Source organism: Oncorhynchus mykiss, chromosome 18 (assembly GCF_057628025.1).
Source record: "Oncorhynchus mykiss isolate SJ-2025 chromosome 18, ASM5762802v1, whole genome shotgun sequence".
NCBI classification, from domain to species: domain Eukaryota; kingdom Metazoa; phylum Chordata; class Actinopteri; order Salmoniformes; family Salmonidae; genus Oncorhynchus; species Oncorhynchus mykiss.
Window position 1 is genome coordinate 82,060,131 of NC_143039.1, and position 13,404 is coordinate 82,073,534.

The 13,404-nt window shown below is 41.1% G+C and overlaps 1 protein-coding gene across 1 annotated transcript; it reads right to left on the reverse strand.

Moving 5' to 3' along the window:
- Positions 1-4,626: 4,626 nt before the first annotated feature.
- LOC110496774 (large ribosomal subunit protein eL30) lies at positions 4,627-8,069 on the reverse strand. The gene is made up of 5 exons (XM_021572809.3): positions 7,910-8,069; positions 7,746-7,794; positions 6,866-7,011; positions 5,698-5,828; positions 4,627-4,722 (listed from the first exon to the last, which is right to left on the reverse strand). Exons 2-5 carry the CDS (start codon positions 7,764-7,766, stop codon positions 4,670-4,672), a joined length of 351 nt encoding a protein of 116 aa, XP_021428484.1. The 5' UTR covers positions 7,767-7,794; positions 7,910-8,069; the 3' UTR covers positions 4,627-4,669.
- Between the last annotated feature and the right edge of the window lie 5,335 nt (positions 8,070-13,404).

The following is a 13,404-nucleotide window of genomic DNA, read 5'->3' on the forward strand; positions in this document are numbered from 1 at the left end:
GTCAGTTTGGGGCAGCAGGGTAGCCTAGTGGTTAGAGAGTTGGACTAGTAACCGGAAGGTTGTTAACCCACTGTTCCCAGGCCGTCATTGTAAATAAGAATTTGTTCTTAACTGACTTGCCTAGTTAAATAAAGGTTCAAAAGAAAAATAAGTATTTCTGCACAAACCGTCTGCGTAAACCGTCTTGTCATCCTCACCAGGCTCTTGACCTGACTGCAGTTTGCCGTTGTAACCGACTTCAGTGGGCAAATGCTGACCTTCAATGGTCACTGGCACGCTGGAGAAGTATAACCTTGAAGGATGAATCCCGGTTTCAACTGTACCGGGCAGGTGGCAGCTGATGATGTGAACAGGTGGTGGGGTTTTGGTAAGTTACTGACAACTCGATAGCATTTTATCGATGGCAATTTGAATGCAGAGATACCGTGACGAGACCTGAGGCCCATTGTCATTCCATTCATCCGCCACCTCACATTATCACGACAAGGATCGGTACAAAATTCCTGGAAGCTGAAAACAGACTTGTTATTAATTAACCAATCGCTGCAGCTGTACATAGTCCATCGGTAAATAGCCCACCCAATTTACCTACCTCATCCCCATACTGTTTTTATGTATTTACTTTTCTGCTCTTTTGCACACCAGTATCACTACCTGCACATGACCATCTGATCATTTATCACTCCAGTGTTAATCTGCAAAATTTTAATTATTCGCCTACCTCCTCATGCCTTTTGCCTCATGCCTCTTGATCCACGCCACTGCCTTTTAAGGGATATGTTACCAAATTCAAAAGGCACTCACACATCTGAGCAATCTAATTTGCAGGTGCATGGCAACAAATGAACAAGATGAAGCTTGGTCAAAAACTCTGACGAAGGCCGTGTGGCCGATACGTAAGCTTATTAAAGATCAGTGATACTATCAAGAGCAGTGTGCGGTTTCCTTTTTCCTTCAAGGGATATGTTACCAACAGATGCATATCTGTATTCCCAGTCATAAGAAATCCATAGACCAGGGCCTAATGAATTTCCTTATGAACTCTAACTCAAAGTCTTCGAAATTGTTGCATGTTGAGTTTATATTTTTGATCAGTATAATATAATATGAGCAGTCAAAGTTTGGACACATGAACACATTCCAGGGTTTTTACTTGTACTATTTTCTACATTGTAGAATAATAGTGAAGACATCAAAACGATGAAATAACAAATGGAATCATGTAGTAACCAAAAAGTGTTTAAAAAAAAAGCTAATATATTTTTAAAAGTAGCCACCCTTTGCACACTTTTTTGGTTACTACATGATTCAGTTTGTGTTCACTATTATTCTACAATGTAGAAAATAGTTCAAATAAAGAATAACCAATCAATGAGTAGGTTTGCTCTTTCCATAAGACATAAGACACAGACTGACCAGGTGAAAGCTATGATCCTTTATTGATGTCACCTGTTAAATCCACTTCAGTGTAGATGAAGGAGAGGAGTCAGGTTAAAGGTTACTAAACCTTGACACATGGATTGTATCTGTGTCATTCAGAGGGTGAATGGCCAAGACAAAATATTTGTGTCTTTGAGGGGGTTATGGTAGTAGTGCTGCTGGGTTTTTCACGTTCAACAGTTTCCTGTGTGTATTAACAATGGTCAACCACCCAAAGGACGTCCATCCAGCCAACTTGAAAACTGTGGCCGTGTCATTACAGAATGTATGTAGTCAGTCGTATTCTATCCTGTGGCAGTAGGCCGTGTCATTACAGAATGTAGTCGTATTCTATCCTGTGGCAGTAGGCCGTGTCATTACAGAATGTATGTAGTCAGTCGTATTCTATCCTGTGGCAGTAGGCCGTGTCATTACAGAATGTAGTCGTATTCTATCCTGTGGCAGTAGGCCGTGTCATTACAGAATGTATGTAGTCAGTCGTATTCTATCCTGTGGCAGTAGGCCGTGTCATTATAGAATGTAGTCGTATTCTATCCTGTGGCAGTAGGCCGTGTCATTATAGAATGTAGTTGTATTCTATCCTGTGGCAGTAGGCCGTGTCATTATAGAATGTAGTTGTATTCTATCCTGTGGCAGTAGGCCGTGTCATTACAGAATGTATGTAGTCAGTCGTATTCTATCCTGTGGCAGTAGGCCGTGTCATTATAGAATGTAGTTGTATTCTATCCTGTGGCAGTAGGCCGTGTCATTATAGAATGTAGTTGTATTCTATCCTGTGGCAGTAGGCCGTGTCATTATAGAATGTAGTCGTATTCTATCCTGTGGCAGTAGGCCGTGTCATTATAGAATGTAGTCGTATTCTATCCTGTGGCAGTAGGCCGTGTCATTATAGAATGTAGTTGTATTCTATCCTGTGGCAGTAGGCCGTGTCATTATAGAATGTAGTCGTATTCTATCCTGTGGCAGTAGGCCGTGTCATTATAGAATGTAGTTGTATTCTATCCTGTGGCAGTAGGCCGTGTCATTATAGAATGTAGTTGTATTCTATCCTGTGGCAGTAGGCCGTGTCATTATAGAATGTAGTCGTATTCTATCCTGTGGCAGTAGGCCGTGTCATTATAGAATGTAGTTGTATTCTATCCTGTGGCAGTAGGCCGTGTCATTATAGAATGTAGTTGTATTCTATCCTGTGGCAGTAGGCCGTGTCATTATATAATGTAGTCGTATTCTATCCTGTGGCAGTAGGCCGTGTCATTATAGAATGTAGTTGTATTCTATCCTGTGGCAGTAGGCCGTGTCATTATAGAATGTAGTTGTATTCTATCCTGTGGCAGTAGGCCGTGTCATTATAGAATGTAGTTGTATTCTATCCTGTGGCAGTAGGCCGTGTCATTACAGAATGTAGTCGTATTCTATCCTGTGGCAGTAGGCCGTGTCATTATAGAATGTAGTTGTATTCTATCCTGTGGCAGTAGGCCGTGTCATTACAGAATGTAGTCGTATTCTATCCTGTGGCAGTAGGCCGTGTCATTACAGAATGTATGTAGTCAGTCGTATTCTATCCTGTGGCAGTAGGCCGTGTCATTACAGAATGTAGTCGTATTCTATCCTGTGGCAGTAGGCCGTGTCATTACAGAATGTATGTAGTCAGTCGTATTCTATCCTGTGGCAGTAGGCCGTGTCATTATAGAATGTAGTCGTATTCTATCCTGTGGCAGTAGGCCGTGTCATTACAGAATGTATGTAGTCAGTCGTATTCTATCCTGTGGCAGTAGGCCGTGTCATTATAGAATGTAGTCGTATTCTATCCTGTGGCAGTAGGCCGTGTCATTACAGAATGTATGTAGTCAGTCGTATTCTATCCTGTGGCAGTAGGCCGTGTCATTATAGAATGTAGTTGTATTCTATCCTGTGGCAGTAGGCCGTGTCATTATAGAATGTAGTTGTATTCTATCCTGTGGCAGTAGGCCGTGTCATTACAGAATGTATGTAGTCAGTCGTATTCTATCCTGTGGCAGTAGGCCGTGTCATTATAGAATGTAGTTGTATTCTATCCTGTGGCAGTAGGCCGTGTCATTATAGAATGTAGTCGTATTCTATCCTGTGGCAGTAGGCCGTGTCATTATAGAATGTAGTCGTATTCTATCCTGTGGCAGTAGGCCGTGTCATTATAGAATGTAGTTGTATTCTATCCTGTGGCAGTAGGCCGTGTCATTATAGAATGTAGTTGTATTCTATCCTGTGGCAGTAGGCCGTGTCATTATAGAATGTAGTCGTATTCTATCCTGTGGCAGTATAGAATGTAGTCGTATTCTATCCTGTGGCAGTAGGCCGTGTCATTATAGAATGTAGTCGTATTCTATCCTGTGGCAGTAGGCCGTCATTATAGAATGTAGTCGTATTCTATCCTGTGGCAGTAGGCCGTGTCATTATAGAATGTAGTCGTATTCTATCCTGTGGCAGTAGGCCGTGTCATTATAGAATGTAGTTGTATTCTATCCTGTGGCAGTAGGCCGTGTCATTATAGAATGTAGTCGTATTCTATCCTGTGGCAGTAGGCCGTGTCATTATAGAATGTAGTTGTATTCTATCCTGTGGCAGTAGGCCGTGTCATTATAGAATGTAGTTGTATTCTATCCTGTGGCAGTAGGCCGTGCCATTATAGAATGTAGTCGTATTCTATCCTGTGGCAGTAGGCCGTGTCATTATATAATGTAGTCGTATTCTATCCTGTGGCAGTAGGCCGTGTCATTATATAATGTAGTCGTATTCTATCCTGTGGCAGTAGGCCGTGTCATTATAGAACGTAGTTGTATTCTATCCTGTGGCAGTAGGCCGTGTCATTATAGAATGTAGTCGTATGCTATCCTGTGGCAGTAGGCCGTGTCATTATAGAATGTATGTAGTCAGTCGTATTCTATCCTGTGGCAGTAGGCCGTGTCATTATAGAATGTAGTTGTATTCTATCCTGTGGCAGTAGGCCGTGCCATTATAGAATGTAGTCGTATTCTATCCTGTGGCAGTAGGCCGTGTCATTATAGAATGTAGTTGTATTCTATCCTGTGGCAGTAGGCCGTGTCATTATAGAATGTAGTTGTATTCTATCTTGTGGGAGGAGGCCGTCGTATTCTGACGCGGTCTAGTAGCTAAATGTTTGTGCACACTAAGACAGACAGACCAAAGAAACACCATTCGACCAAGTTTATTTGTAACATTAAGAGTGAAATGTCTACTTCTCCCCCTGCGGCTGGTCTGGCATACTCCTGATGATGTCAGAATCACCTGTTAATAGACCAATATTACATTTAGCATACAAGATCCAATCAACAACCCAGGTGATATAGGTAAAACCAGTGGTGTAAAGTACTCTATCAATATGTTTGACTACTTTTACTTCACTCCTAAAGAAAACAGTATTTTTTACATTTTGAATACTTAGGGGGAAAACGGTCTGATTCACACACTTAAAGGGAACGTCCCCACTGCCTCTGATCTGTCAGAATCACTAAACATTTGTAAATTGTTGGCGCATGCCCCTAGCTATCTGCAAATAAATAAATAGAAAATGTGGCAGTCTGCTTTGCTTAATATAAGGAATTCTATAAATTATTTACACTTATATCAAAAGTACCAATACTTTCAGACCCTGTCGTGTTTTTGCATCAAACAGCAGAAAATACAATATTTGTGGTTATAGAAAACATTTCACATCGGTTTAGATGGTACAATGATTCTCTAAACTACACTTGTTTTGTCACAAAATGAAATTAGCGAACTAATAGAATTTTAGCAACCAGGAAATGGTGGAGCAATTTCTGCATAGTGCATCTTTAACTTGGGAGAACTAAGGCATTGTCACTAATGAGGTAGGAAGTAACTGACTAGAGCAGAGCGCCCAGCCAGTTCAGGTAAATGCACCATTGGGTGTTTAGCTAGTGAATCCCTAGTGCTGGTCAGACCACCGTATATCCAACTGATGCAAAAATCCACAACGGGAAAATTGGTGCGCAACGGTATAAGACAAACACATCTACACATTTGTGAAAAACGATTGAATCAAACATACTCATGTCATGTGAAAGTAGAGCAGTTTGATAAGGTTGTGTTGACCATTCTCCTGACGTTCATGTGATCTTTGAAAACAATGATGTTTGAATGAACCGTATCAAACTGCTCACTACTAAAGGATTGTCTGCAGACTATACATCAACAGAATAGGCGTGGTAAACAGGACATGCAGTCTGATTGGACACTCACCGGGGTCGATGATAGCCAGTGTGCACACCCTGAAGTACTTTCCACAGGCCGTGCCCAGCTCGATGTTGTTCCCACTGTAGTGATGGACGCCAGTCTTGGCCAACATGGCATAGTACTCCACTTCAGACTTCCTGAGGAAGGACAAATACCTTTTATCAAAGTATGCCCACGTGTGTTTATTATTGAATGAAACATGATCCTGTGTGTGTATGGGGAAAGCAACATGAACACAAGTACACTGCAACAGTGATCCACTTCTGTCTAATGCTGTAGTTCTTTGGGGCTCCCGAGTGGCGCAGCGGTATATGGCAGTGCTAGAGGCGCCCCCTGGTTCGATTCCAGGCTGAATCACAACCGGCCATGATTGGGCATCCCATAGGGTTGCGTACATTTGGCCCAGCATCGTCCGGGTTTAAATTTGTAAAATAAGAATTTGTTCTTAACTGACTTGTCTAGTTACATAAAAAGGTACAGAAAGAGAGAAAAGGCTAGTTGTTTTCTCAGGGTGTCTGATTGCTGAATGATCAACTGCAGAAGCAGCCAGTAACACAAAACCAGCCCTCATTTCAATGTTCCTCCTGTTCTTACACACCTGCAAGCAGACCAATACAGGTGTGCCTTTGTAGGAGGAGTACAGAAAAATAAAATTACCCATAAGAACACACAAGCAACACTTTATATGCTTATTTGGTTAATTCAATGTGACTAACTATTTAAAACACTTATGGAAGTAGAAATTGAACTATTCCTAGGATTACTGGGACCCCATTAGGAAGATTGTAAGTCCATCACACCAAGCCTAACTACCCAGCTGGCTTTGAAAATCCATTCACATGGTTCCAGACACTATGGTGGATGAGGGCCCTGACATGTATTCATTCAATCGGATTCCGTTGCAAGACGTGATGTCTATTGCAAAACCCTTTGCAACGGGAACTGTTAACCATTTACTCCAGGGACTTACATGTCCAACAGCAACTCTAGTTTCCATTTGGCGCAAACGGTTTCCATTGCAAAATGTTTTGTAACGGAATCCGACTAATGAACACAACTCCGGCTAGCACAGTAAACTTTAGCTCACCAAGTTTGCGTGAAAAGTGTATTATTGATAGCTTTAACTTCATTAGCGAATAATGCTACATAATTGTGATGTAGGCCAACTAGTTACCTGAGGGCAGGTGTGTTGTTGGCCAGGATGACCAGCTTGGCTTTTCCCTGGCGGATCATCTTCTGGGACTGCTTGTATCCCAGAACGTATTTGCCGCTCTTCATCACCAGCTGGAGACGGGAGTTTATGGACTCCAGGGACTTTTTCTACCACCAAAGAAACAATTGGTGTTTAGTGACAAACATTTATGAACTATGAATATAGCCCACGTCCATTGAACCAAACATGATACGGTCTTAGTCTAGTGGTTAGAGCCCTGGACTAGTAACCGAAAGGTTGCAAGTTCAAATCCCTGAACTGACAAGGTAAAAATCTGTCGTTCTGCCCCCTGAACAAGGCAGTTAACCCAATGTGCCTAGGCCATCAATGAAAATAATTTGTTCTTAGTTCTTGTTCTTGCCTAGTAAAATAAATGTTACAAAAATACATGTGATTTGAGTGCATATAGCATACTCGTTTATTTCTTAATCTGCTTGGCTGTTAGCTAATTGTACACGCCGACATGGTGTTGCAGAAGAGCTGCTAACTGAATTTATCAGATATATTTCCGAGAACAGTACTGTTACATAGCGTTTCTCGATTAGCCAACTCAAAATACCCCAATGCAATCATTCAAATTGCCGTCTGGACAACTAGTTAAAACGTTAACTAGTCGCTAAATGGCGAGTAGGCGAATGTTACGAGAGAGCTGGCTATATGGCTAGATTAGGCAAGTTGGCAAAAACTTGACATGTCCTGGGAATTAGAAAGTTGTATGTTGGGGCAAATTAAACATATATACGGGCAACATTGCCAGTTAGCTCAACACATGTGATGGTTTAGCCCAGAAACCACGATTCCACGTGAGTTGCTTTCCACCGTTCATGAGAGCTCGACTCACCGTCTTCTTTGCGGCAACCATAGCTGCGATTTAGTCCGTTCTGGCCAACCTGAACAAAACATTAAGAGATTGGACAACCTTACGTTAGTAATCAACTGGGTGATGTGCACCAAAATGGCCTAGATATATTTATTTTTAAAGAATAAACACAGAGCTGAACTTACAAGTATCTCGCTCCAATATGGCCTCGGAAAGAAAGGAAGTCCCAGGGTGCTTTGCGGCCCATTGGCTTGCTCATGCGGGACCGCCTGGGCTGGTACTGCGCAGACTCGCTGATCTGTGCAGAATGCGTGTTAACTAAAGCAGGTGTGCGCCATTTCAGGTGATTTGTAGATCAGATCATGTACACTGCGCCCTTACCCAGCCCGAGCATGTTATCGCGAGAAAGCAAGGGCCAATACACTACAGATCTAGAAACAGCTTTTATAATGGAAAGTGTTTATTTACCAACTAGAGGACAAAACACAAAACTGATCCTGGTCTGTTTTTAAGAGTCTGCTGTTTGTGTCATAATAATGGCACAGAAGGAAGAGAAAGGCCCACTTCGGCGGAAAATATGTCTCCCTCTCTAGGAGTGTGTCGAATTTGGATTGTCTCGGGATTGTGCGGGACAATGGTTATTACTGCATTGTCGGAACTAGAAGCACAAGCATTTCGCTACACTCGCATTAACATCTGCTAAACATGTGTATGTGACAAATAAAATTTGATTTGATTTGGGCCCAAACAATCATGTCCCACATTTTATCAACACATTTAAACACCACAACAACAAAAAAGTTGATTTGTCCCGTATTTCAGTCAGACATTCCGACTGGTCTCTTGCAATCACATAGAGTTCATGAAAGGAGCTATAGGCTATCATAAGGATGTGGACTAAGACTAAGCCACAGGTGACGTTAAACACTTGAGTTCTGATATTCTGCTGAGGACAAGAGATGTAGATCAATAGGCCAATCCTCAACCAATCATATTTCTCACATCTTATCGGGGCTAAATTCCAGCTGAATTTGGAGAGGACAGTGAGGCCTAACAATTTACAAAAGGAGTGCTGCTGATTAAGAGCTACAACAGTAACTACACAGCCGTATTAAACTGAAAGGTACTTTCTTCAAACTTGTGAGGCTCTCCATCCTCATTATTTGCTGCCACTCCACTCAATCCCGTTTTAAAATTCTCCCTTCCTAACTGATTTACATTCCCTGAGACCAACCATTAAAAAGTTTCCTTGGCCAAATATTACCAGATTTTCACCAAATTTTGCACGGGGAAAAATAGTAGGAGTTGTGATTGAATTGTTCATTGGGTGCAGCGGACTGCAGGGGTGCAGTGCTGCCTCCCAGGGCGCACCAGAGCGTCGATCCGCCACATTTCACAATGGTGCTCATTTAGTAAAGTTAGATCAAAGCTGAATCAATTTCTTGGAAGATCACAATGATTAATTAGTATTCTAAATAACATACAATGCATGCAGAAAGTATTCAGACCCCTTCACTTTTTCCTAATTTTGTTACGTTACAGGCTTATTCTAAAATGGATTGAAAAACAATCTTTCCTCACCATTCTACACACAATACCCCACAATGATAAAAACATGTATTTTTTTGCACATTTATTTATTTATATATATTTATTTATATACATACACACACACACACACACACACACACACACACACACACATATATATATATATATATATACACACACACACACACACACACATAGGAGAGTCTGCCTTTCGGAAAGTATCAGACCCTTTCCGTTTTCCACATTTTTGTTAGGTTACAGCCTTATTTTAGAACGAATTCATCTGCACACAATACCCCATAATAACATAGCAAAAAAACATTTTTTTTATACATTTTTGTAAATGTATAAAAATAACTAAACAGAAATACCTTATTTACATAAGTATTCAGACCCTTTGGTATGAGACTAGAAATGAGTTCAGGTGCATGCTGTTTCAATTGATCATCCTTGAGATGTTTCTACAACTTGCTTGGAGTCCACCTGTGGTAAATTGAATTGATTGGACATGATTTGGAAAGGCACACACCTGTCTATATAAGGTCCCACAGTTGTCAATACATGTCAGAGCAAAAACCAAGCCATGAGGTCGAAGGAATTGTCCGTAGAGCTCTGGGACAGAATTGTGCCGAGGTACAGATCTGGGGAAGGGTACCAAAACATTTCTGCAGCATTGAAGGTCCCCAAGAACACAGTGGCCTCCATCATTCTTAAATGGAAGAAGTTTGGAACCACCAATACTCTTCCTAGAGCTGGCCGCCCGGCCAAACTGAGCAACCGGGGGAGAAGGGCCTTGGTTAGGGAGGTGACCAAGAACCCGATTGTCATTCTGACAGAGTTCCAGAGTTCCTCTGTGTAGGTGGGAGAACCTTCCAGAAGGACAACCATCTCTGCAGCTCTCCATCAATCAGGCCTTTATGGTAGAGTGGCCAGACGGAAGCCACTCTTCAGTAAAAGGCACGACAGCCCCCTTGGAGTTTCCAAAAAGCACCTAAAGAACTATCAGACCATGAGAAACAAGATTCTCTGGTCTGATTAAACCAAGATTGAACTGGCCTGAATGCCAAGCGTCACATCTGGAGGAAACCTGGCACCATCCCTATGGTGTAGAATGGTGGTGAGAGCATCATGCTGTGGGGATGTTTTATAGCAGCAGCGACTGGGAGACTAGTCAGGATCGATGGAAAGATGAACGGAGCAAAGTACAGAGAGATCCTTGATGAAAACCTGCTCCAGAGCGCTCAGGACCTCAGACTGGGGCGAAGATTCACCTTCCAACAGGACAACGACCCTAAACACACAGCCAAGACAACGCAGGAGTGGCTTCAGGACAAGTCTCTGAATGTCCTTGAGTGGCCCAGCCAGAGCCCAGATTTGAACCTGATCGAATATCTCTGGAGAGACCTGAAAATAGCTATGCAGCGACGCTCCCCTGACAGCTTGAGAGGATCTGCAGAGAAGAATGAGAGAAACTCCCCAAATACAGGTGTGCCAAGCTTGTAGTGTCATACCCAAGAAGACTCAAGGCTGTAATCGCTGCCAAAGGTGCTTCAACAAAGTACTGAGTAAAAGGTCTGAACTTACGTAAATTGGATATTTCCCGTTTTTCATTTTTAATACTTTTGCAAAAAATTCTAAACCTGTTTTTGCTTTGTCATTATGGGGTATTGTGTGTAGATTGCTGAAAAGAAAGAACAATTTAACCAATTTAGAATAAGGTTGTAACATAACAAAATGTGGAAAAAGTAAAGAGTCTGAATACTTTGAAGGTATTATCTAATTAGACAAGTTGACTAACAAAAATTATAGCGTAGCATAATGTTACTGTTACACCAAAAACACCACCTAATTTCTCAAGAGATTTTAGGATGGTTAGCTGAATAGGATGGTTAGCTGAATAGGATGGTTTGATGAATAGATTTTATGATGGTTAGCTGAATAGGATGGTTTGATGAATAGGATGGTTTGATGAATAGATTTTATGATGGTTAGCTGAATAGGATGGTTTGATGAATAGATTTTATGATGGTTAGCTGAATAGGATGGTTAGCTGAATAGGATGGTTAGATGAATAGATTTTAGGATGGTTAGCTGAATAGGATGGTTTGATGAATAGATTTTAGGATGGTTAGCTGAATAGGATGGTTTGATGAATAGATTTTAGGGTGGTTAGCTGAATAGGATGGTTAGCTGAATAGGATGGTTTGATGAATAGATTTTAGGATGGTTAGCTGAATAGGATGGTTTGATGAATAGATTTTAGGGTGGTTAGCTGAATAGGATGGTTAGCTGAATAGATTTTAGGATGGTTAGCTGAATAGATTTTAGGATAGTTAGCTGAATAGATTTTAGGATGGTTAGCTGAATAGATTTTAGGATGGTTAGCTGAATAGATTTTAGGATGGTTAGCTGAATAGATTTTAGGATGGTTAGCTGAATAGATTTTAGGATGGTTAGCTGAATAGATTTTAGGATAGTTAGCTGAATAGATTTTAGGATGGTTAGCTGAATAGATTTTAGGATGGTTAGCTGAATAGATTTTAGGATAGTTAGCTGAATAGATTTTAGGATAGTTAGCTGAATAGATTTTAGGATAGTTAGCTGAATAGATTTTAGGATGGTTAGCTGAATAGATTTTAGGATGGTTAGCTGAATAGATAAAAAAAATACAAATAACTATACAGCTAGTTAACACCATCTGCTCACTAACAGTAATTCAGGAAGATTTACATCCATATTCCAATGATACTGATTGAGATCAAATGATTGGCATGTAGATGCAGTTTGGACATTTCACTGGTAAGGGACTACATTATTTCAAATGAGGGATCTCTCTGAAATGAAAATGGATGGCCCTCCCTTCAGTGAAATATATTTTTACCAAACCTGAAAAAAAAATAATAATAATCAAAACAAAGTGAATATCAGAGAACATTCCTACCATTTACCCTCACTTCTAGGGCAGACCAGAGTAGTTTTATAAACTGTTCTTCGTTTTGTAGACATTACATGGCAAAGTAGCCAGAAGGTTGTGGATTCGCAGTCCACCACAGACAAGGGGGTGTGAAAATAATTTCATTATAATAAAAGCACTGCATGAATCTATCATCTTATTTGAGAAAAGGTTGCCTTTCATAAACACATTTCATGCAATTCTAAGTCATTTTACATGACTGGAAACAAACAGAATCTTTTATAATACGATGACAATGAATAAGAGCCGCAACACTGGAAACGTGTAGATTTTTACACCGTTGTTAAAAAGAGGATAGTTGAAGTTTGGAACAGGGCTGAAGTTGTCTATCAACTGTAAAAACGGAGCTCAACAGAACCAGTTACAACTGAAGTACCTGATCATCAATGAATAGGAGAAAAAGCCATTCATTGTTTACATATCATCAGGTAGGCCTAAATGCACTTGTCAAAACAAATCGTTTGGGAAACTATCATTTTCTAATTTATTCCATGATATTTTTGTTACAAAATAAACTCAGCAAAAAAAGAAAAGTCCTCTCACTCAACTGCGTTTATTTTCAGTAAACTTAACATGTGTAAATATTTGTATGAACATAAGATTCAACAACTGAGACATAAACTGAAAAAGTTCCACAGACATGTGACTAACAGAAATGGAATAATGTGTCCCTGAACAAAGGGGGGTCAAAATCAAAAGTAACAGTCAGTATCTGGTGTGGCCACCAGCTGTGTAAAGTACAGCAGTGCATCTCCTCCTCATGGACTGCACCAGATTTGCTAGTTCTTGCTGTGAGATGTTACCCCACTCTTTCACCAAAGCACCTGCAAGTTCCCGGACATTTCTGGGGGGAATGGCCCTAGCCCTCACCCTCCGATCCAACAGGTCCCAGGCATGCTTAATGGGATTGAGATCCGGGTTCTTCGCTGGCCATGGCAGAACACTGACATTCCTGTCTTGCAAGAAATCATGCACAGAATGAGGAGTATGGCTGGTGGCATTGTCATGCTGGAGGGTCATGTCAGGATGAGCCTGCAGGAAGGGTACCACATGAGGGAAGAGGATGTCTTCCTTATAATGCACAGTGTTGAGATTGCCTGCAATGACAACAAGCTCAGTCCGATGATGCTGTGACACACCACCCCAGAACATGAA

What these genes read in the sequence shown, in the direction of transcription:
- LOC110496774 (XM_021572809.3), bottom strand. Translation starts at nt 7,766, where the DNA reads ATGGTTGCCGCAAAGAAGACG. An exon ending in TGGTTGCCGCAAAGAAGACG is followed by an intron (nt 7,012 to 7,745) that starts GTGAGTCGAGCT and finishes CTTTGGTGGTAG; the next exon opens with AAAAAGTCCCTGGAGTCCAT. An exon ending in ACTGGCTATCATCGACCCCG is followed by an intron (nt 4,723 to 5,697) that starts GTGAGTGTCCAA and finishes GTCTATTAACAG; the next exon opens with GTGATTCTGACATCATCAGG.